This window comes from Acanthopagrus latus, chromosome 6, assembly GCF_904848185.1.
Source record: "Acanthopagrus latus isolate v.2019 chromosome 6, fAcaLat1.1, whole genome shotgun sequence".
NCBI classification, from domain to species: Eukaryota; Metazoa; Chordata; class Actinopteri; order Spariformes; family Sparidae; genus Acanthopagrus; species Acanthopagrus latus.
The window spans coordinates 29,861,591-29,887,592 of NC_051044.1; the positions used below are offsets into that span (position 1 = coordinate 29,861,591).

Genomic DNA, 26,002 nt, shown 5'->3' on the forward strand with positions numbered 1-26,002 from the left:
GGAGCCCCAAACCCATTATTGATGACTCAATGTATGCTTTGCTAAAACCTATTAAACTATATTAAGATATGTATGATGAAGAGAAATGTTGAAGGGCGGAGGAGTGACTGCTACTGACCCTCCATCTCATTTGTAGTAATGGGGAGTATGGCAGGGGAGCCCATCCACTTTGTAAGTGGAGTGTTGTCCAGGTCAGCAGAGAGGAGCCTGATGTAATGAACTATTCCTGGGTCTGTTTAAGGGATCAATAGGGATTCATCACACTGCCGTCCTGCGCTCAGCAAAAGAGCAAGGATGCAGCAAAAAAGACACAAAAAACAACAATAATCAATCCCCCCCCCAACAGTCTGCAAAGCTGCTTGGAGGATACAATGGGAGAGAGGGAGGGATGGAGAGGGAGGGCGGGGGTGGGCAGAAAGGACAATAACAACAGTCCAGGCACTGTCTGAGAAGTTGAAATGTCCCTTCCAGCCTAGTTTGCAACGAGCTGTGGGTGTCCTCCAGAGCACAAACATCAGCTGCCATGACATCAGACTACAGGAGAGAGATGGGAATGGAAGGGCTGGGGGGGGTGGGGGGGGCGGGACATGACATGCCAGTGCAGCTGCTGCAGTCATCTCTGCCAGACACCTGCCTGGGCGGTGGGTGTAAACAGAGCATGTTCAGCCCGCAGCAACTCTCCTCTACTATTCTCACCTCACACACACAGACATGCTCGTACACACACACGCACAGACAAGTGTCAATAGCAGAATGTGTAGGTAGATGACATGAAAAAATAAAAGCTCAGAAACATGAGAAGTGGAAGCAGCAGCCCTACCAGCAGAGCCCGGGACACAGTCGACAGTGGCAGGATGAAAGCGAGGGACCATCCTTACGCATTCACCTCCAGCTTCAGAGAGAGACGACTCGGGCCCTCTCCACCCTCTTCCCATCTGCCTCCTGTGCCTCTCTTCCCCCTTCTGTCACTCTCTCCACACAACTCCCTCTGCCCCTCCCCTCTTCACTCCATCTCTCTCTCTCTCTCTCTCTCTACCTCCCCTCCCTCTCGGCGGAGTTGAGTGTCCAGCCTGATGCAGCCCGGCGAGTCCTTGCCTCTGCTTGCCAGTGCTGCAAGGTCAAGGTCTGCTTCTGCTTTAAAGAGTCCTTTCACAGCACAGCACAGTCACTGAAACCCAGGAGTGTGCGGGTTTTTAATTCGCCCATTTCAACGACTGGCTGTCTCCTCTCTGGCTGAAGGTGTGGTAATTAATTATGAGATGAGCTGCTTTGATTTTGATTTCAGGGAAAATACACAGACTTTGGCAACAAAGCAGAAAAATAAAAAGGAGGGTAAATTATGACTGACGAGCAACCAGCGGTGAAGACAAAAATCAATCGGGCTTCTGAGAAAAGATTACTGTCTGCTATTTTCTCCCGTAAAAGACCAATTTATCAGATAACAGAAGTGTGACTCTACTGAGTTTCAGAAGGTTCAGGCACAAATAGTGGTGATAGTATTTATTTTGATATGATTGGCAATAGTAGATGACATAAAAACCCAACATATTTCAAGGTAAAAGAACTTCTAACCCAAAACTGAGTTTGAAGATTTGAAGTCCTCAACACATTTCTGGGTTAATCCATTCCTCTCAAATCCATTAGGATTCTCCAACTTAAGTTGTGGGGAGAATGCTGCAACGCTGTTTTGCTGTGACGCTCCAGAAATGTATTGTGGACTGCGAAAATTCCATCTACATGAGGGTGAGTCGATGATGACTGAATTTTCATTTTTGGGTGAACCTTTCCTTTGAACGTCTTCTAAATATAATCATCTTAATACAAGTTAGGCTGTCTGACTTTGTCTAAATCAAATTATACTCTGATTGATTTCAGGAGTCTCCTCCTGGGCAACCCTATAGTTTCTTTCAATAATGACAAAATACATCTTCTGTTGCTTTTGTCCAAAATGAACCATATTTATATCTACCCCTGTATGATTATGGTGGCAAACTTTGGTCATCATTTCAGAAATGCTGTCTCTTAAGAGGGACACGAACTTTGGTCTCCTATGTTGAAGTCAGATTCTCTGGACAACCATCCACCCTAATCTCTGCCTCAATAAGATGTTTTATGGTAGAGTAAGAGCTTAATCACACAAGCACATTGTGCACCAAAATCTCTTTAGTTGCTTTCATCAGTGGACTTCTCTCAGATGTCTCTCTCCTTAACTCCTTAACATCTCTCAATGTTACATTGTGAGGTAGCTGAATTCACAAGATCATGTATTTGTGTGATCTCACAAATCCATCTTGCCAGCCTTCAAGCTATGCAGTTATAGCCATACACACGGTGGCTTGATCAATTAGTAGCCCCATTCACACTGCCCTTTGAGTGTGAAGATCCTGTGCCAATTCTCCACATCCTCCTCCATGTGAAAGTTTCAGATGCGGCGAGGGCTGAAATTTCCCTGTGGCTCTGATGCTCCTCTGGACTTAGTATCAGAGGCTCAGCAGTGCAGAACCAACACCTATGTGAATGGATCATGATGTCTGATCATGTTTACAGTCTGACAACTAAACAGATCCCTCACTTAACAAAATAAGTAGAAATGTCCCACAAAATAACGTTACATGACCAAACAACAGTAACATGATAACTGGTAGTGTCTTTGACAACTTATATGAGGAAAAAAATACCACAGTTGTTCGTGGAGAAGTGTCTGTCATCCTGTCTGTCCTCCTGACTTTCACTCTTGAAAAAATCACTGCCACGGTCAGCCCTCCCAACCGAGACTCTCATTGAACTTCGCCACTGAAAACAGTCTCCCTCCCCGCGACTGTCAGAGTCAGACAGCGTCCTGTTTACTGATGGAGATCATGTAATTTTATAATTTAGAGCGAAAAACGTAACTTTGACAGTTTCCAGGATGCATGGTGGGTAGGATCCCAATCACAACTTCAGGGAAACATGTCGGACAAAAAACCCCACACAGACGTCATCAGCATGACATGTACCGTCACGCCTCTTTTGGGTCAGCAGCGTTGGAGTGCTATGTGACTTGACACACCAGAGCTGCTTGGTTCTATGTAAAAAAACAAATGTGGAGAATTGGCAGCGATAACGCAGGGTCTTCTCTGTGAAATGGGTTAGTGTCCTTTAAGGAACTACTGGAAGCCAGTTTTTTTGGGTGTGTTGACCAGCGAGAGAAATGACTGAAAGAAGAGCTAAGAACAGCACTGAAGGCTTTCTTAATGGATAAAATGTTTCACCCCGCTTTCAAATGGCTATGGCACAACTTTGAGCTCTTCTCCTTCTGTTTGATCTGATTGGTTGAAGTTAAGTTGAGCTTCATATTACAGAATTTTTAAACTCCTGACCAACTGTGAAAACAGGTTTAATCACACATGTAATGAGAATCTGTCTATTTTTAACTGAGAACAGAGGGTGAGATTTGAACTGTTGGTTTTATTATCAGTCATCAGTAGTATGCTAGCTAAAGTTAGCCTGAGGGGCTGGGGTTGTTTACCACTGCTTGGCAAACCCATCAGCTGCTCCTTGATATCTTACTCACAAGTACCTAAGTAATGATAATTGCAGTGGTCCAAATTTCAAATCTTAGATATCAAACGTGTTAAATATTTATCATGGTGACCCCGATGTGTCTAGAGTAGTTTGGGAAGTATAACCACGGATCTGTGCACCCCTCACATTACTAGATAATGGTTCATTCAATCATCTGTGTGTTGAAAGTTCCTGCCCTTTTCCAAACAGGGGCACCTTTCCATGGTTACATCTGGCAAATCCAGTAAACTCAAATTTGAGCTGTTTACCAAATGCAAACCTTCATCTAGTCTGTGTTCATGTTTACTTTACCATCAGTTAAAACAACTTAAATGCCTTTCATGGAGCACCATCATCATATCTAAGTGTTCATATAATGACCAAATTCTTGAAAACAACAAATGGCATTCCCATCAGCCTCGACAGCATTTAAGTGTTAGATAGCATATAATAGGAATAACCCCAAGTGTAACACAGTAAATGATGATAGTGAGCCTTAAACTGCACTGGTTAAACATTAGCATATTAGCATCATCACTGAAAACATGTTACCATGCTGATTCATGTTGAGTTTAAATCACAGCTTTGCTAAATAGATGCCTCACAGAGCCCCAATCATGGCTGCAGACTCCAACACCTTACAAGTTTGCAAACATTAAGTTGTTGTAAACCCAAGTGGCCAACAAGAACTTGTAAGGTATGAGCAAACAAAAATATAATTCACTTACTCATTGGCAACTTCTGGTAGATCTACTTGACAGCTTGAGACCCACGATGAAAACAACACAGCTGCACAGCATTGATATGAAGATCTAAGCTTCCATTTCATGCTAAAAATGGTCATGTTGTGATCTTACACATTGTTGAAACTGTCAAAACTGCCTGAAAAACAAGCAGACGATCAACCACACACTCCAGAATGTGACAATACAGGGAAGTGAAACCAACACAGCGGGAAGAGAATAGCATTCCTCTGTGAAGTTCCTCAGAGGATAAGACTTACTGTTCCGACTGTAAACTGCATCTGGCATGGAGCGGCATTAATATCCTGAGCGAGCCTCTCTATCCACCTGGGAGGAAGTTTGCCAGGGGTCGTGCCCCTTTCTAACCCTGGCACTCACGGGCCTGTCGCCACAGCGACTGATGTGGTAGCACGACTGGCAGCGGTGCCAGGAGGAACAAACAGACGGCGGGAGAGAGTGCAGACCTGTTGCTGTGCTCTCAACACTGGGCCTATAGGATTACTGGTAATGGGATTTCCCACTAATGGCTCCCTCTGACAGGTGGCGTCCCCGTTTAGCTCAAGTTTAGCTTCACTGAGGTTTAAAGCTTTTCTTGCCGCTCCCTGTTCTGTGAAAATGATCTTAAGAAGCTGTTTATATCAGTGTTGAACGTCTTTTTGTCTCTACAGAACAAAAATAACTACCTACTCTGAGTTGGCTCAAGTGACTTTACCCTCTGCACACAAGTGATACTACTGTACTACTGTGCTTGGAGTAAGTCATACATTCATACACTGATGGCGGTGGCTGCCATGCAAAGTGTCAATCAGCACATTAGGAGCAGTTTGGGTTTCAGTATCTTGCCCAAGGACACTTTGACATGCAGACCAGAGGATTTGAACCAGCAACCTCTCTCTCTCTTGCTCGCTCGTCATGGCACGTCACCAGTGGATGACATTTGCTCTGAGCAAACTCAAATACATTTTTAACACCATTTACATAAAAAACCTTCAGTTTATTGTTGTCTGGTGTCAGTCGCTGTTCTGAAAGACCCGTCAATCAAGTTGAGAGTGATGACAGGTTTCAATATTGTATTCTAAAGGTAATTGCACTGATTTAATATTGCTCTTCCAAACATTTTCCAGGCACTTGCAAGGGAGAGTTTGTTTAAAGAACAGCCAAATTTATAGAGGCAGAAGTTTCTGAATTTCAAAAAGGCAATTCAATAGCATGTTTTTAGATATTCCTGCTGGGTAACAGTATAGCCAGGATGAGGGAGAGATAATAGTGGCAAGATTACACAGATTTATGAAAAACAACTGGAATAAGTGTTTTACCATCATACACTTTCTATTCTGAAGGCTTTAACCTAAATGACTTTAGTAATGTCACTTCAATGTTTCTTAAACTTGACAAAGCTCTTTCTTAGTCACACTATGTATTATAATACTAATATGACTTTTACTGGTAAAAAAAAATGGTGGATTAAACCTTCCAAAAAGTCTACTCATCTACTATCTCCAACAGCTGTCTATATTTAAAGAGGGACTAATAATCAGATGCAAAATGACACACTGCTGGTGGTGACTAATATAACGACTGATATATAACCTCTGTTTTATCTGTTTTAAGCATGTATCTATCTGGGGAAGGTTTTCAGGTTGAGCAAGGTTTACTTTGCTCAAGAGCATCCAAATTGTGCTTATTGTGGTTTTGCAGCACTTCCAGCTGGACTTTTATACAGTGAGGAAAACTCCTCAAGAATGGCTCTGCCGTATTTTTGACCACTTCTGCATCACCTTGTCTCTCCTCAACTGCATCCCCCTCTTGCAAATTTAACAAAACAGCTTTTCTTCCCCTGGAAGCTTCCACTTGGCGAGTGAGGGAGGAGGGCTGAGCCAGAGAAAGACAACAATAGGTGGAGGCACGTCATAATGTAATGATACTAATGAGGATAAAGCAGCTTGCTACCTTTTCTCCATAAGCCTCTGAAAGCAGGACAGCTTATGACATCGCAGGGATCAGCAGCACTGTTTCACACATGAAGCAGTGTGTGAGGTGTTAATGCCATGCAGACAGACACAAACAATACATGGGTCAAGTGCCAGAGAAAGTGGGAGAGTGGAATAAAAAGGAATACAACCTTGAAAGGGCGTTCAGGAGTAAAAGCAGGAATGAAATGATTCGATTATGTTCCTTCTGGTTTTGAGCTGATGGTCACCACTTTACACCACAGAGTCACTTCCAAAAGGTTTGCACTTGTCCGTTTTAATGAAGATCCTGTACAAAGGACTACTTTTCAGTTAAACTGACCTTTCCTCATCACAGGACATTCACTTATTGAGAGACTGCTTTCCTCATTGACAGCCATCAATAACACCGCAGTTGAAAATTTCCTCATGTCATCCTCAGATAAAGCACACACTCACATGACATTCCACAGCATCTAATCCATATATCAGACTGTGGTTATTAAGTAACAGTGTGGAAAAGAAGCTCCCAGTGGCCTGTTTTTTTTGCGTTGTAGAAAGCAACTTTGATTTTAGAGGGAAAGAGATTTGAGCTGTGTGCACTCGTGTGGAAAGACTTTGCTTACAGAGATTATTGGTGTTGGTCTCAGGCAAACGATGAGTGACGTGGAGCTTATTTTAGAAAGAGAAAACAGTGAGAGGAAGACAAAGTTATTTGCTCCTGTCTAACTAGTTCCAGTTTAATCTGGGGACTTTTCTGCCCTGGGTAAGGCCTCGCAGGCTACAAGAAGGTTACAAACAGGGCCGCCCTGGTGGAGATTGTTGGTGCTGTATTGCAGCCTCAGAGGAAGCCCTGCAAACATTACTCACTGCTACAAAACCCACTCACTCTCATCTGCATGTGTTCAAGTACAAATATGCTACTGAACACTAATCAAAGCAAAGGCGGCAAAAGGTAGTGAGTCTTGCAATCTTGATTCTACTTCATTTAGATTTTAATTTTCCGATTTGTGGTTAGAGCTTTAAATGCAGCGATATCTCTTGGTTCTTATCTAAAAATGATTTTCAGGGTTACTGATTAATAATGCAGAGATTAGGGGATCACAAGTATATTTGCTGCTTTTGTTAGACGTGTGGGCACAAAATCCTTCTCATTACAATGTTATTTGCTAAATGTATCTACATAAAATAGCACTCACATAGTTTTAGATTATTATTTTTTTTTTTAGCTGTTTAAAGACACCTACTGCGTTGACTGCGAGACTGACACGCTCAAATTGTGTGCAACAGCGTTAAAGACAAAGTGAAATATGACACACTTAGAGAAATAATGAATTTGAGGTGATGTAATAAGTGGTTTGGATGTGAGGAACACAACTACATACATAAGGACTTGTAATTAGACTTGGACAGATGTAAGAGTTTCATAATTGAAGCCAAACCCTGACGAGTGGTTGAAGTAATGAGGTCCTTAAGGTAGATTATGTGCCCACCTGACGTTGAGGTCCTGTGTCTGTGTCTCATTTCAGAGTGCAGAGCTTTCTTGGCACTTATACCTCAATTAATTTGTGTTTAATCACATCACCACAAATGCAAAACAGTTTACGTGTGTGTGTACACTTCTGTATATGTTTACATCTGTATATTTGCAAATAGGTATGTTTATGTAAAAAAACTAAAAATAAAGTGGTACAACCAAACGACTATAATATATGTATGTTTTTTTTTAAAGAATGGGAAACTATGGAAAGTAACAAAAAGGATCAACAATGTTTAGGAAAAAGAAGCTGCTAAAGTCATGATGGTTGATGACTTCATGCCTCTGGTTGTTCACTTTTTAGTGTTTTTTTTTTTTCTGGCTATGATGATATGTGGCCAGTAGAGGGGGTCATTATTCCAGTCTTCAGGCTCCGTGTCCCTGAGCAGCATGAGGAGCACTCTGATGTTCAGAGCCAACAATGTGATCAAAATTAGGTGAAACACCGGCAGATATTTGGCACATTTGACACTTACATCCTCCAAAAAGAACACCTGACACCTCTCACTCCACGTATGTCCTCTTCCTCAGGCACAGGACATATTGGCTGATGTAATCCTCAGCTCTTTGCTAGAAATTATAATTGGGGTGAAGAGGCTTGCATCCAGATGAGGTGGAAACAGATACTTTTTTTTTTCCTTTCTATCTAAAGCATTGTCTCCTGTAATTCTAAAGTCTCTCTTTCTTCTCCCACCAATTAGAGCTGCGCACGCTGAAGCGAGGGGGAGGAGAGAGGACGGGCCATTTCCATCAGCTCGCTAACCACTCAGGGGAGCTCATTAGAGCAGCCTGCAGCCCAGAGGCTTGGTGTTGTGTTGGCACTACTTCTGACACCACGTCAGTACCATCGCCTTCAATGCTACTAAGAGAAAGAGCAAGAGCAGCTTTCAACTGCATCTTCTGACAGCCTGTCACAACACAAAGGTGTCCAGATGTAAGGTGGAACCGCTGTCCTATAAAACGGCGCTCATGCAAAACTTCTCATGAACTCGCCTCCTTTGAGCGGCCTCCTGGATCCGCTAATTGAATCCAGGTTCATCACGCAAACAATAAAGCGGCCCCGGCTAATAATGGCCGGCCACATCTCAGAAGATGTGTGTTTCGGCATCAGGAGAGATTCACACGAAGCAGGCTGGTGCAGTCACAAACATGCTGCTTCCTCAGAAGAACACCTCTGCACGCCCTGTTCAGACTGACGCAGCCGCTGTGTGCAGCCAGAATCTGAGGCGGGCTGCTCACAATGAATCCTGCCTCCCTGACGCCTGTGATGTCAGCCTCTGTAGGCAGAAGACGCCAGGGCTTTTGTCAAAACATTTAAGCATATGCTATCTCATATGTGTGCTAGCAGCAGTCTCTGTGCTGGATCCAGAGCTCAGAACCCCTATCACATGGCAGCCCTCTTTTACTTTACAACAAGAGGTGTGCGCTAGTCCTGGCACCCGCCGCACCAGGAATGGCTGGCATGGGGGGGCAGTGAAGCGTGCTGCACATAGAGCTGGCAAGCCATGGGGCCTACTCTGAGCAATGACAGTGGCGGATGACTACAGTAGGTGCTAGATCAGGTCTCACTGACTCACCGTGGAAACAGACGGCAGATGTTTGTGTGCACAGGCAGAGCTGCATTTAATGAGTGTTTACCGCCTTGTGCAGACTGATGTTGGCCACATCCTGCTGTCAGGCTGCTGTGTGCCACCTCGCGGGCCAGGCATGAAGGATTAATCTGGTTTATTACAACCTAGGTCTCGTTGCAGAGGTATGCCTTCTTTTCTGTTAGTAATAATAACAATGTTATTTGATAACTGCTAATAAATCAAATAATTTGTATAGAGGCAAATTGAAAACTGGCTTCAGACAAGTGGGTCAAAAATCCACTTGCTCCAAGTGCTCCTCACAGTTCTCTTTTACAATTAGGAGTTCTTACCAGCACACCTTAAATGTCAAAATGACACCTTTTTCCGTTCCATCTCGGTTTCTTCTGTTGTATATTTTTTGATTGTTGATTGTGTCTCTTTGTGCATGACAAACGCTCTAGTAATGACTGGAATGTCAAGCATTTAAAATGTAAGTGATTTTCAACCAGATTATGCCAACTGTGTTCATTGCATTTGCCTAGTATCTCTTTTTCTGAGAGATCAGTTTTATTTCCCAGCCGTTAATGCTAGAGTTAAAACATCACTTGTTTAACTGATAAGGCAACCAACAATCAACTGCATTGATAAGATATAGAAAATTGACAGAGATGCACCATTTTAAATGCTGGTTATTTTTGTCTTGTGACAGTAAGTTGAATGTCTTTGAGATTTGGAGTTTGGTCAGACAAAACATGTCATTTGTATATGTCACCTTGGTGATTTGGGAAATCAATCTGCAAATCTGCGGGTATTTACAAAGTCCTCCAATTCCTGAGAGCAAGCTGGGGAAAAAAAAGCAATCTCAATCCTGCAACTTGAGGCCATTTCCTATCCAGGTAGCTGAAAATGGCATCGCCTCCCGAACCTAACCAAACTGCAACCGTTTAATGGCATGATGATGAAGACACATGATGATGACCGTTTAATGGCATGCTGGTGGACTAGGAGTCAGTGGCAACCAACCTATTCAGTCTTTTAACGGTGTACAACAGAAAAGTAAAACATTAAGAGGTTATGTTGTGTGAAAATATATCAAAAAATAAAAAGTAAAACCTGATGATAGACTATTTTAATTTTGGTTCATGTCAAAACAAATTGAGGAAGGACAACTCTCACTTTCAGCTACCATCTGTGTTTGGATTACAAAACTAACTTTGGACAATAACATTTGGAATTATCTTTTTCTTATCATTTAACCTAACTACAAAAAATAAAACCTAAACTGATTTCCTTTTAGCTTCAGCACCCACCTGCCATGTCTCTGTTCAGCCTGCCTGCCCTCTCTGAAGATGCTGCCATTGCAGCTCGACAAACATGCAGAACCAAACGTAACCAACAATGAAAGCTGGTGTTTACGTGCATCGCATTTCACACAGCACATGTCAGAAAGCACTGATCACGCTGAGCATCACTAATCATACTAACAGATACTCTGAAGAATTAAGTCAACATGGCTTCCTATGGACACTGGCAAAAGCTTTTGACTGCTTCAAAAAGAATACTTCAAAACATTAGTTGTTGCGAAATATCTTTTCTATGTGTTGTCGAGGGTGAAATCTCCCCTGAAAGGCTCGCTGACATTTACAATAGCGTTCTTGTCAAACAGTGTAAAACTGTGAGAAACTGCAAATAAATCACTGAAAAAAGGCAAAGAATTGTTTTGATGGAGAAAGTCTGTCTGTAAAAGAAAATCATATTGATACAGTACGAGAGCTCATTTCTACAAAGCAACTCTTATCGCTGTGACTTGATGAAAGCTGCTGTTATAAAGGAGAAACCCGGCAATATGATTGTTAACGGCTCTTTGAGGAATTTTGTTTTCAGGACCGAAGAGATAGGAAGAACGAGCCGGGTACAGTCCTGTTAACATAAAGCGAAAGATATCACAGTAACCGGTGGTGGATGCCAGCGACAGGCATTATGTTCCTGATGTCCATTATCTTTTCAGTTGTGTGGATAATCTGCTATGAATTTCTAATAGGCTTTGCCTTTCCTGTGTCATCAAATACTTTATCTGCACAATCCATCAAACAGACACATCTGTGGGGTGAAATGGAGAGTGAAACCCGCCCATAAACTGGCCTATATTAACATGCAAATACACACCTATAAAACATTACAGGCCTCAAGCTCAATTATGTAGATCGCATCGCTGTTCAATCAATAACAAATCTATATCTGCATACCGGCCTGTTCTCTAGTCTCCCATATCCAAACCACACCCATGCCAACAGAGTGACATTAAAAGCTAATCAGAAGTAAAAAGGCTTTTCATTAGGGCCAGAGGAAGACAGATTGGTGTGTGGGGACCACTGACTGTGCAGCGGCTCTGCCCAGTAATTACCAGCGGCCTACCACCTGCCCCCCAATCACACTGCCATGTCATCCTACTGCTCATAAAACATGCTTCCACACAGCTGTGTACTCACATCTACTGTGTCAGTTCGCCGTCTTTAGCCCTTGTTTTGTCTCATTGTTTGAATCCACTCAAGAGGAGGGAAGGTTACTTGGACTGGGGTAATTGTTAGTTACCTCTTTTTTAGACAGATTGTGGATGCTACCTGTGTTTTAAAATAGGTTGGATACAAAGTAACAGTTGGCTTACCAAGTGAAAGGAGTTACTCTTTTCCACATAGATCTTTGAATGTATGCAAGTCACCGTGTTACCATAGAAAATGCCAGTTCCATATAGGTGACAGGACATGCCGGAAGTTGTGCCCATAATTTGTGCAAGATATCATGGATAAGGTGGATAGAGAGCATGCACAGAATTAGAGGTTTATACTGTGCATCTCTTAACAAAATATTTCGTAAAACCGGCTAAACATCTGGCTCGCCACCCTCCTTATTCGTTTGTCACCATGCATTATAGGCCCAGTTTTCATCTCCATGCATATAAACAGACGCCACACCGTTAGCGGTGGTGTTTGGGCGTATGTCCGTGGCCTAATTGCTGAACGAATGGCATAACAAAAATATTTCACAAAACCTCTGGCCGGCCAGCTTCCTCACATATTGATCACCATGGCACCATGATTTTGTCTCTCATGTTCCGTATGCCCACCAAAAGAGAAGATTACACATTGTTAGTGATGATGTTTCCATCCATCTATGCATTTCCTTGTGTTGAACACTAGGGGCGTACATCTGTGCACAAAACTAAACAATGTGGAAACAAGGTGACTGTGGAGCTCTGCTCAGCTCCAACAACATCTTTTAGCTCACTGTTCTGGTCTCACTGCCAGCATCTTTACTTTTCTGGTTCACACTCACAGTGAGTGAGCCACATCTGACGTCGCTGCAAAGACTCTATTACCAGTTATTCCTTCACTGTAGAGGTTAATGTACAATGCACATGTGCATCGCGCACTGAATATGTGATTGGTGGTGGTGTTGTGTCTGCTGAGCAAATACACGAATGACACAGAAACACACTCACGCTTACACACACAGAAATGCCTCCCCTGCCATCTCCAGCCTCCCTTTTCTGATTCCTCCGCCTCCCTCCTCCCGTGTTCTCAATCTCCTCTGCATTAATTATGACATTGGTAATAAAGGAAAGTGTTTAACGGGGAGGAATTGCAAATGAGCGAGAATTGATTGGGCCGTCTCTCCTACTAATTGATTGCAGTCTTCAGCTGCGAATAATGAAAAAGGAAGAAGAGGAGGAGGCGAGGGATAGAGGAAGAGAACTGAAGCTGGGTAGAGGGGTGAAACACTGCTCCACCTGAGGAAGGTGGGACAGTAGGAGGAGGAGGAGTGGAAAAGAAGAGGTCAAAGATGTAATAACTTGTGGGAAAATAAAGAACTATAATGACTGTGCTGACACCTTGTTCGAGTGCTTTTTCACAAACCTGCACTATGTTCAATGTACACCAGCTTCCTTGTCACTATGTGTGTGACAATGTACCATCACCACCCACAACATGCCATTCATCCCCTGGTAGGACCATTAATGCTTATGTGTATAGTGAGGCTCCAGGCTGCTACAATTAAACAGTGAAAACACAAGGCCAGAGTAAATACGGCCAATAACTGATATTTTCCCAGGATGCTTGGCCTAAGGGTATAAGGAAGTAGCAGGAGGTGTTCCAGAAACCATTACCCCCCCATAATAATCAGTGGAGCTGCACACTCTCAACACTGTTGTGATATTCATTGAGCTGGTCTTGAAGTAGGTGACAAACCTTCCTCATGTTACTCATTCGTATGTGTTTCTGGTTTATGTTTGTAACGAACAGCAATGAAAAACAATATTTCCCATAAATGAATTTAATTCAGTTATGTTTAGTAAACTTCTAATAACCTTTATGTGTTGACTTTGGATCAAATCATCAAAAGCTGTTTCCGTGGGAATCCCCACATGTTTTGTTCCGGGGTAGTTACGAATGCACAGAGCCACAATCTGGTAAACGCTACTTCCAGCTGTAAGGTGGAACTTCGCAATCCTTACTGAATTTACAAAGGTGGAGGCGAACACTTCCTGAGGAGAAAACAATGGACTTTCTGATGCCATACTGGGAATAGGCACTTCGGAAGACAAAGGTCGTGGTGAATATGGCAGATAGCTTAAGTGGTTGCAGGATCCTGTGTGAGCACTGCTGTGTCTCTAATCTGTCAGGCTTCAGTGCGGCTCACACGGCAGCCAGGGCCCGGCTGGAGGTACCCCCTGGACCACTGACAGCCTGGGGTCAGAGCGTAGCTGGATGAGACGGAGTGATCAGCGCTCAGGGCTGCTGTGGCCATTAATGTTTGATGAGCCCGGCCTCATTGAAATGCATAAAAGATGGCGGAGGACCCCAGGTGGCCGCCGTGTCCCTGACTATCCCAGCTACTGTTTAGTCATTACTGACCAGCCACGGGTCACCACTGATGCTCGGACTGGGCCGATGATGGAACCTGACAGTGATTATAAAGGACTGAGAGTGCAGGAGACGCTTGAGCTAAAGTGTCATGTAAGTTATTACGGTGACATTTATTCATCGTTATGGCCATTCAAATCCATTACAATTCCATCCAAGCATGTATTGAGAGCAATAATTGGAGACGATATTTCTGTCTGACTGAAACATTATTGCTCAGGCTTCTCATACTGCCAGAATAAAAGATGACTCCAGATTCCATATTGGGGATATGTGTTGCACAAGTGTACAAAAAAAGGGGAAATTTCAGCATGTGAGACTGAGATTCCAATTTATCCCAATTTACTGAAAACTAAACACAAATAAACACACTACAAAGAACTGGGAGCCCGGGAACTAGTAAACAAATCAAATTACAGGTGGAAATAAGACACTGCAGCACTGAAATATTTATAACAGCTAATTACATTACTGGCAGCCAGTCAAACGAGTAACATGAAAGCACTACCATCTGCAGAGCCTACGCTAGCCTCTTTGTGTTCAGATTCTCAAAAAGTGAGAGAAATTCCTACAAGCAGGAAGAGATGGTGACAGAGAGAAGAGCTGGTTTGTATTGTCTTATTGTCAGATCTGCTGTGTGAGACAAAGTCATGTTAAATGACCTTTTCTGTAAGAAGAGCAGATTTGACAAGTCTGATCAGGATGAAAAGAATTTCTCACATACTTAAGACCACAAGGGTGAAATTGCTGAGGAATGGCACGCTGAAATAAAGTGACCCTGTAATCGATTGAACACAGATGCCAGGCTCCCTGATAGATGTCCCAACATAAAGCATGAAAGAACACAGCATGCAGTTTTCTCTGCTAGTATAAAAAGTCAGTCGCGTAATGTTAGAGCATGAGCCGGTTAACGTCTAATATCTGTCTTTCCTCGCCTGTCAAGCTGCCCACCGGTCAATCAGACTCACCGCACGCCTTCGACTCGATTCTGTTTGCCTCCATGCTGAACAAACCCTCCCGCCTCCTGTCTGTGTGCCTCAGTTGTGCAACAGCAGAGCAGAGGAGCTCCTGAGTTACTGCCTGGCTCCTCACCAGCTACAGTACAGAAGGAGGTGGTGTCAGAGAGCGGCTGGCCAACAGCTGACTGACCACTCTGTTCTGTTGCACGAGGCACACAGCCCTCCGGTTCCACTTTCTGATGGAGTGCTGAGCAGAAATGACTTTACCTTTACAGTGTAGTCCTGTCGGAAGGCCTTGGAACAGGTCTGCCCTACTTCTACTTGTTCGTAGACAAACCACCAGCTCTGATCTGCTGCATTTGCTCACTTGCCATGAGCCTGAAACTGTTGTCCAGACACCAGACAGTTTGTCGTCAAGTTCAGCAGAGATACTGCACTTCCTCTCCGTGGGGAGGCCGGGAGCACAGGATGCAGGCAAACAGTCACTTGGGTCACCTCAGACTGGCGGCTCCCACTCCAGTCTGAGTCCTTGAGTTAAATAAATAATACCTTGTGCTCCTTTGGCTTGCAGCAGAAATAGCCAGATCAGGTTTCCTGGCCTCTACTCTTTCACTGGAAAACCTTTATAAAAGGGCCTGCATGCACGGAGCCTTTGAAAAAAGTATGGTCTGCAAACAGTTCAAACAGAGCAACCTCTGCACTAACGCCAGGCTCTTAAAAGAGAATTTATATGAGGTTAAAAATTCCCTACAGATAGTGAAAAGCAGGGAGAATCTGCTCACACACACACACAGATGGCGTTGGTATGTTGTCAAGCATTAGCTGGGAGAAAAAATAGAGTAGCAGGGTCAGAGGAGAGCTAGACCGGCATGTGAGAAAAGTAGAGTTATTGAGGTATGACTCCTGTCTTCAGGAATGTGCTGGCAGACGACACCGCCGTCTTCTCTCACTCAGTGGAACTCTATCAAAGGGGTCAATCTGTCAGTCTCAACAATAACACTGTGAAGGGCCTTAGGTGTGTAAATCAGACAGAGAACGGTAGCCCTGCTTCCCGGAGCTGCCTATGCGCGATGGAATTCAGCGAGAACAAGACATTTGCATCCAAAGTTAACCATTACCAAAAGTACGATTTGTATTAATATGCAAGATCTTTCTGTATGTGCGTTTTGGTCTGTGCTTGGTCTGGTTTGAAGAACCAGAAACTAGTAGAGGTTGTGGGGTTGTTGCCAGTTATCACTATCAGTCACATCTGATGAATCCATACCAACACAACCCTCTGATTCACTGCCGTCACCGCCACTTACTTCAGCTGCTCACACGAGTCTGGAATTATGCCCATTGTTGTAGAACGTTTACCATGCTGAGCTTTGTACATGGGAAAAAAAAAGAATGGGCTTGTCATCTTCCTACAAAGCCAGCAAGCTGTATACGTTGATCCATGAAAAGCAGTCACTTGCTTTTTTCTTCTTTTTTCATCAATTGCAGAGAAAAACATTAATTGGTCCTCACAGTTACCAGCTACGGCCACTTTGCGTCGACTAAACGTCACACAATTGGGACTGATGCATCAATAACTATTGTTTGGTTTGGACAACATACGTGAATGGATGAAGTCTAAAAGTAATTCCTGATACTAAACGGAAATCAGCTCACAGAAACATACTGTCAGGCTAAATCAAAGCAAAATAACTCCCAGTTCCGTGTGATTGAAGCCGTTTTTCGGGGGATTTAAATGAGGAAGTAGATTTTACAGCTGCAATACTCGGTGGATTGAAAGACTATAAAATATGAAAGCTGTTGCTTGTAGTGACAAACAAATACAGAAGTATCTGAATCTGCAGTTCAGCCAAGCGTGTTTTAGCCACTTTGAGCGCACTGTTGTGGTTTTTCAGCCCATCGCCAAACGGAACACAGACAAATTACCGATTAGCTCATGAACACAGTGGAGAATTTAACAGCTAAACAGTCAGATTTGGTGTAGACCAAAACACAACTGAAAGAGGAGTCAATACTGACATTTGTCAGGACAAAATGGTGCTGTTCTTGCTAACATGTTAACCAAAGAAGCTCTATATGCTGCTAATATCTCGCTGTTACTTCTGTTGCCATCATTGTAACCATGCAGTGGCAAAAAGTGTGGATGGTGACATTAAAACAACACTAAGATCAGGATAATTTCGGCTCGCTATTTAAAAATACCACACATTTGACTCCAGCCTCTAGATCCTGAGCACACGTGTGAGTGACTGTGTGGTAATTTTTAGCAGAGCAGACAGAAGGGACTCCAAGCCAAGAGGAAAAACCATGTAACTGTGGGATTCATGAGAAATCGGCAGAGATGGAAAATGTCTGATGGCCAAGTTACACAAGTGAATGTGCGCGCGCTTAACCAAGACAGAGATCAGTAACTCGGTGAAATGACTGAACTCACTGAGAGGAGGGAACATTTCTGTATTAAAGCATGAACTCCGAGCTGTGGCTGGCCGTCCCACGGAGACTGGAATTAGAGACCATAGGAGTTTATGAATGGTGATTGGCTACTGCTGACTCAGGATGCTCTCGCCACAATGGCCACTAATTTCAGCTTTACTTTTGTGGAACCATTAATGCTTTAACCCTCCCTACAGCATCTCTCATGGCCCGTTTCGAATAGTACTGTGTACTGTGTTTTCAGTGACACAAAACAGTTTGATATTGAACCCCACACAGAAATAAGAAGAGCACAAGTACAAGAAATCTTCCTGTCATTTACTGCAGCGTGAATTTACTACATGGACAAGAATTCGCTTAGCATCTAAACTAGTTCTTTAAAGAAATTAACTAGAACAAAAAATCAAGTTAATGGTTTAAGTCATAAAAAGGAATTTTATTTTAGACTTAGACTGAATAACTTCGTCTGGAGACTTAACTTAAATGTAACAAGGGAAAAAAAAAGATATTTAGTTGAATCAGCCACAGACCAACACTCCTTAAATACCAGTTGGGAGTGGTCTCAAGATTTAAACTACGGTACCCTATCCACCCCTCCAACATCAGTTTTGGATGTGAACGGCTCTGTGGTCATTTCAGCATACATATATACATAATACACAATATGAAACATTCACTTAGACCTTCAAAATAAAGTTTACTGAAAAACCCTTTACATATTCTAAAGGTTTGGACTGTTAATGTCCAAACTTCAGAATATGAAGTTTGGATACGTTATGGCACCAAAACCACATGGTTAGAACTAGGAAAGGACTATGCTTTGGGTTAAAATAACTACGTTCCCTCCAATACTCATGTATTGAAAGTGACGTAACTTACGTCACAAGCCAAAATGATTGAGAACTGGTTGGTTATCAAGCAATGATGCCAAACATTTGCTGGATCCTCCCAAATATGATATTAAACTTTAATCTCTTACTGTACTGTACTACTGTATAGTAAGTTCTGGGATTGTTCATTGGAAAAACCAACAATCTGAAGACATCAACTTGGGTAGTAAGTGATTGTTGAAAAGTAACTGACAGTCTCAATCAAAACTAGTCAAAACTAATGTTCTGTTTTGATATCGAACCCAAAAATGTTTAAATCACAGCTATCAAAATCTATGTCACAGCTATCTATCTCACAGCTGTCAAACACATTAGTAAAAACTTTTCACAGCTTTCATGAAGTCAAAACTGAACAGTTTTCAACATCTAAAAATAAAACCCCTTACAGCAAACCATAAAAACCTAATGTCTTTGCAAGTATTTCATGTTCCAGCTCCAGATCTAGTCCTCTTGTCCAACATTAGAAAAAATAGTGAGTATCCCCCCAGCGCAAGCCTGATGGCTTCCCCAGCAGAGCTCCAACATGCTTTGGAGCTCTGTAACAGGATCCCCCTACCTTATCGTCCGCACTGAAATGCAGTACTTCCACATTACACTCCACATGCCCCTGACATTGTCAGGCTGGGAACTTGAGATATGGATTGGTTATGTTCTCTGATGAAAGGCTGAGAGGTGGAAAAAAAAAAAACATTTGAGGCAAGTCAGGGCTGAAAACTGTCTGCATGAGAGGAGAGCAGCAGTCCTACCAGCATCCACTCATGCCACTCCTTCCCTCTCTCTTTAACCAACCACAACACATGAAGCCCACTAGTCCTTTCGTACTCCTCAGAAAAAATGACTAAGTCTCCCTTCTGGAGGTTTGGTTACTTCTGTCAGTGCTCCTTTCCACTTCCCCTTTTGCTCTCTCTTACTCAGCCCTTGTACGAGTAGAAACACCAATCTGTACTTGTCTGAGGAGAGTAGCACAGAGACTTATCCAGCATTACCAAGTAAGGCCAGCTGCTAAGTGGACCAGACAGAGAGCAAAATCCCTCCTTGCCTCAGTGTGTAACACTAGCGCATGTTCACATTCCACCAGCCGGTTGCTGCCCCTTCCTCAGCAGCCTATCACTTACTGCTGCCATGCAATCCCCCGTAAATAATCTCTGTAGCTCTGCATAGGAGGCTGACTTTTGTTTCGTTTCATTGTACCACAGCGGTAGTGTCAGGTCTCACTTTTTTTTTTTTTTTTTCCCATAAACTCTCGATAGATTATATTCTGACCTGGGGGGTAGACTGTCTTTGATGTGTCACCTACCACCCATTTCAAAACAGACTGGAGGAGAATAAAACATCATGGGCAGGGGATTAAAGTCATTTTGGTGAGTCAGCGCGGTGGAATGTAAAACAAAAGTACAGTTAACTGGGGAACAACAAAAATATGTGATGTGTATGGACAAGAAAAGCAAGTGAAGCAGGCTGTGGGATATGGGCAGCTGTGCAGCCTGAAGATCCTCTTCTGTAAGCAGAGTGAGAGGGGCAGACAGTCCATGAGAGACTTTGTAGATTAGTCTTCTTTAGCTCACTGTTCTCCGTGTGATGGATTCAGATCAGAAGTAGTCAAGATTCCTGTCATGGTTCACCATCACTGCACACACCACACAACCGGCCTCAAAACGGAGCTCAATAGGCATCATGTACACGTACGTAAAGTAACTGAGGAACAGCTACAGCTCTGTATTAAGGTGAGCTGTGTTACCGAAGTGACAAGTGCTACGCGTCATCCAAACTTCGGCCCAGTCAGCAGGATATCATGTCTGCAAGTTAACACTGCACACCACAGCTTTGTCCAAGTTTGTAGGTGGCATGGCATCATATTGATGTTTGTATCACAGTTCACAGTCTGTGTTGTGGCATTTTGAAGCTCGACACCCTGGATATTTTCAAGGAGACCGGTTTTATATATATATATATATATATATATATATATATATATATATATATATATATATATATATATATATATATTTAAAAAATATGTATATTCAAAGGGAGGTCAGGCTTTCTCCAGATGCATTTGTGGCAACAGAACAGCCCCTGCAGTTTTCAGGGAATCGAATTCATTTAGGCCTAACATCTGGATCATCAAATAAACATAATTTAGCTTATTTTTTTCAGCTGTTGTTTCATTAATGCAGCAGGAACAACTAAATTTAGCGGTTTAATAGAAACAAATTTATATGCAGTATTGGCAACTAAAGTAAAACAGAAAGACTGACCTGTACTGTGCATTGTTACTGGAAATATTCCTCATGATGTATTGTCTGTAGAAGTGAAGGATTTAACTGGTTAGAAAATAAATTACTTTTTTTTTGTGATTGCAGAGAGGGTCATGTCCTGAACGGTACAACTAGGCACTGGTATCCCATCCCAGGCAGCAGTATAAGTTCAAATGTCAGTGTCACCCACCCCTATTTATAACAGTGGATATAGTAGGTAAACTCATGTCCTGGCCCAAGAAATAGATAACAATTATTGTTTTATGAATAAGAATGGCTTTGTTTTCATTTCTCCAGGGACAAAGTGCAGCTCCATGCCAAGGCCTTGGGCAGGGGTCCTGACAAGAGAACTGTCCTAATGTACTCACGTTTCGATGGTGGTGGAAACTGGAGCACCCAGAGGAAACCAACGCAAGCATGAAGAGAACATGCAAACTCCACACAGAGAAACCCTCCTGAGGCTGGCAGGAGTACAGAAATGTCAGCAGCAAAATAAACTTCTTTACTAAAAATTAAATATGATACATCAAATATGTATCATATTGTTGAAATATCACTATGGGTGCATTAATATAAGGTTTGAACATTTGAGTGTGTCAAAGCGAGGCTGAACTACTTTTTATGTCATTACATAATCTGAATCTCCATGGTTACTAACAACTTAAGTTGTCAGACAACTATAGTAGAGGAAAGTATGATGTTTCTATTAAATGTGAATAGAAGTTGAGTAAACCTTTCACCACTGGCCCAACTAAGGTAACAAAGTATTGTTAGTTGGTAACAGAGATTTGGTTCTCATTGTTCAGTGAATGAGTTTAGTGAAGGGCGTAACATTCACAGCAAATCTGTGGTTTTTTGTGGCCTTGTGATATGTTGTTTCCTCCAGTCATACAAACTGTGCTTCCTCAGTTGAGTCATTGGTAATAGTTGGTCATAGCGAACATTAGCTGCATGTAAAGGATATGCTGACCTGCGGTAATTCAAATCCCAACAGTGACCACGTGAGAAGCCTGCCTTTGTTATTTTAGTCCTTTAAGAATAGTCAAGTATTTTCACTCCCTGTCAGCCTCCGTGGCCTTTCTGTGGGCAGCTGCTGAACATTTCTCTCTCTGCTGGTCTGTCTCTCGTTGACCCCCACTCTCATGGCAGGCTCCACTACTAGCAATTAGGATGAAGACAGTAATGAGGTTAAATATGAGAGAACTGAATTCCCTGCTGCCTAAAGTTAGCCCCATCTCTGAATATCCCACATACAGTTAGGAAACAAGATCAAAAGCAGATGGAACAGGGCAGATATAATTAATGCTAAATACGAACTAATCAACAAAGGGAGCATCGGTATCACCCCATGCTGACACATGCTCTGATTTACAGTGACTGCAGCTCGCACCGTGGCGGTGTACACATTCACACAGCTGATTGATTTGACAGGGGTTTTGGACTTTGATGTTTCCATTTCACGGCATGAAGAAAATCACAGAGAGAGTGGCTGATACTAAACTGACCCTACAAGGCATATCTGCTGCTGGGTAGTGGAGAATGAGCTGACAGGCTGAGCACCCCGAAAGCATTCGGTGTGAACAGGCTGCTGGCAAAATGTGACAGCGCTCAGTGTCAGTGCATGCTCTGAGGACCAACACTTTTACTGGCTTGTGCTTGGTTTGGCCCATAAATGAATGCAATTAGCACTCCATTAAAGGCACCAGAGTCTTTTTAACACAGCATTTCACATGAACCATTTCATTACAGCGCGCTCAGCCCAGTCCTCAGGATAAAATGTTAGCAGTTAATTTTTCTCCAGACGACGAATATGTTCAAATTGTATGTCTCACAGGCTATGAACAATATTGACATGTCTACAAAATGTCTCATATCACGGTCACATTACATGTTTATTAACTGTCTTTCATGTTGGGGATTGGAGGGGGTGATGGCAGAGTTAGAGGTGAAAAGGCTGCCAAGTCAGTGGGTGCAATTCGAGCTGGCATTTCCAGCCATGTTTGTGGGAACAAAATATTTATGTTTTTGACAGGAAGTCATGCCATCTGAAACTGTTTGTGGCGACAAAATCAAGTGTTTTTAAAGAGATCTTGGGACATCTCCAGTCATATCCGTTAGCCGACCAAAACAGGTATTGTAAGTCATAACATAGTCTTTTCCAAATCCTAGCCAAGTGGTCTCTGTGCTTAAATCTAACTACTGCAAAGCACAGCCTTGTGTTTAGAATTTTTATCAAACTGAGCCTAGAGAAATGTTAAGTTGGAACATATAGAAACATGAAGTTTGGACCATAGTGGTTTGAGGGAAACGTACTTTGCTAATATTCATTCTGGAGATTATATCGGCAAGCTACTATAATACTTGTTAACTTGTTAACTTGTTTTACAGTGGCTGTCTCTGAGCAAGAAAAACAATAAAGAAAAAAACAAAGTAAGGTGGTTGTAATTGTATGGCTGAGCTGGTCCGGATCCTAAAAGCCTCTGGAAATGTATCAGGGATTCAAAGACCACTGGGATCAGTTTAAGAATGACCAGGGACCTGCTTCATGCCTTTAGAAAGCCTTCTGAAGTCCTGAATTCGGTCCTCAGCGGTGCGTGCTCTCTTCAGTCCACAATGAGTGTGGAATATTAAAGGCCACGGCTCTGTCTGTTAACTTCAGATAAAAACACAGCAATAAGATGAATCCTTGAGGAAAAAGGGCAAAGCCCTGATATCTGTGCATGGAATTGAAATGCATAAAGGGGCCACTTTTATGTGCAATTATTCTGTCAAGTGTTGGTGGTGGTACATGGATGGGCTCAGGTCACGTCTGCCTGGGGAAAAGTGGATGAGAAGGAAATGTGAGGCAGAAGGGAGTCAGTGGGTGTGAATGGTGAAGGGGTGGGGAGATGGCGGCGAGGGGGAATGTCTTCAGCTCTGATGAAGTACCGTGTTTGGACAGTTTGATGTGGGCCAGTGACCCACAACAGCAGAGAGGGTAAGAGCTCTATCGAAGAGTTGTTAACTTGCCGCCTTAACTCGAGCTCGATGCTGTGAAATCTCTCAGGTTCTTCTCACGCCTCGTCAACACGATAGACGTTATTGCCAACCCCAGCTATTATCACACTGGTAAATCCATTAGCAGACAAACAGTGGGGGTTGACAGATTACCAATGGGGTCATTGATCTACTGGAGTCAAGAGGAAAATGGAGACATGTTACTATAAAAGAAAAAAAAAAAGATTTTACATTGTCTCTTGAAGGGGCACTACCCAGTTTTGGTGAGGAGAAATAGAAAGTCAGAATTTAAATATTTAATATAACGCACAGATTTTTTAATTTAATTTTTTTTTTCCCCTGTAAATTGTTTTGTCCATTAAGTCCTATACCACGGCTGTTAAGCAATGCTACTATCTGGATCTGATTTCATAAAATTTCACATAAAACTATCAGTATTTAGACTTAGAACAGATGTTGTAGCACAAGTTCTGAAAGTTGTCACATGATATAACAAGTTTAATCTAATTCCAACATTTGTTAAAAGGCACTAAAAACAAGGCGCAGCTGAGCCTAAGGGGAGGAGTCACGGGATCATCAAAGTCAGTGGGATATCTCACCTGGGCTCAATATTTGTTTGAATATATCAGTTAAAGCCGTCGATATCAAACAGCTGGTGGCACTACAGAAAAAGTCAGGGGATCACCAAAGTAAGTTGGATTCATCTGCTGGGGAACATGAATGTACTATATTCACCCATCGTTTATTTGTTGTGATATTTCAGTCTGAAGTGTTGGACTGATCAGCAGATGAACACTGCCATCTGTAGACCTCTGCATGTTGCACATAAACACTATAATGAGCAGGTCTGTCATCTGTTTTCAACCTAATACTGACCCAAGAGCAGAACTGAAGCGGTTCACTGTCAGACTCCCTAAACAACTCTGAACCCTCACAGCATATGTATACTTTCCAGTTCCACCACAGTCCAAAGCACCACAAAGGTTTGGCTCATCCTCAAGCTTGATGAAATAGCTCTCCATCACCCATCCAATCACTGACTGCTATTTAAATGCGAAACACACAAGCATTAAGCCGTGTCATGGGGGGATATTTTTGTTTTCACCCCCCGAGAGACACGTCTGTGTGGATGAAAGGGTGGGGGGATGGGTGGACTCATGAATAAATATGACCTGGGGGTGTGTGATAATTCACACTCAGAGATGCTCCTCTCCACAGCCACTCTTTTTGATTACCACTCTCTGAACCAGACCAAGAGTTTGCTCACTTCAAATGACCCCACAGGGTGTGTTTCTCATTACACAGAGAAAATGAGACGGAACAGAGGCCAGGAAAACTTGCTAAAATTAGCCATCAAGCTGAGTGTGTCACTTTTTTTGGCCGTATGGTCCTACACCGCAAAACTCATTTAAATGTTTTTATGGAAGGCTCTTGTAATAAATTACTTTAAGTTGATGTAATGGACCATTTTACAGATGGTTGAAGGCCCACTGACTAAACAGCCTTCAGCTGAAGGCTTTAATTGTTAAAGGACACTGATGATAGCCCAATCCATAGTTTTGTATGCTGTTTGCTTAAATATAGCAGTGAAATAGCAAATCTAATTTCCATGTATAAAAATAAGGTTGTGTGTAAGTTGTTAAAATATCTTCAATTTGTTAAACCCCCTTTTCACTTCCTGTAAACTCATTATAGGATGGTAACATATCGTAGTTGACTATTAGCTTGTGGGTCGTAGAAACATGCAGAGCAATATCATGTGCAAGAGGTCTGTGTTTGGTTGTCAGTTGGTAAAAATGGACATTCCCATAGAGTGTGCTTGTGCACTGATTCATTAATTTGCCTCTCATTCAGACAGCTGATGACCTAGCATTAAACTACCCAGTAACATTGCAGGAACAGACTCCATATACACTTCAGTCAACTCCCATGGTAAGCAGGATTAAAGGTGCTCTATGTAACAATTCGTAGCAATCAAGTATCAGTAATTTGTTTATGGGCCATGTGTAAGCAGTTTGTAATGTAATATGAAAAGTCCAGCCCTTCCCCGTCTCTCTCGGTTGCCTAAATAAGCCTGCTGACGATTAATGCTGCTGGACGATAAATTTCTTTGTGAAGGACTCAGATTTCCTGCCACAGTCCCAAAGATTCTTGAGTGTCTCACTGCCTCTCTCTGCTAACAGAGAGCAACAGTGGCTAACGT

At 42.6% G+C, this 26,002-nt stretch overlaps 1 protein-coding gene across 9 annotated transcripts in view; it reads right to left on the minus strand.

The window, feature by feature from the left end:
- Positions 1-26,002, minus strand: part of iqsec1b (IQ motif and Sec7 domain ArfGEF 1b) — a 209,329-nt gene that overhangs the window by 52,913 nt on the left and 130,414 nt on the right. Inside the window, exon 1 of one of the 9 annotated variants that reach the window (XM_037101013.1) lies at positions 4,547-4,673. The exons of 6 other annotated variants lie outside the window; for them this stretch is intronic. In XM_037101013.1, coding sequence (XP_036956908.1) covers positions 4,547-4,584 — 38 coding nt within the window. In that variant the 5' untranslated portion in view covers positions 4,585-4,673. Of the gene's footprint in view, positions 1-820; positions 941-4,271; positions 4,402-4,546; positions 4,674-26,002 lie in introns of those variants that run through there. 2 more of the 9 variants (XM_037101009.1, XM_037101012.1) reach the window with 2 other exon arrangements.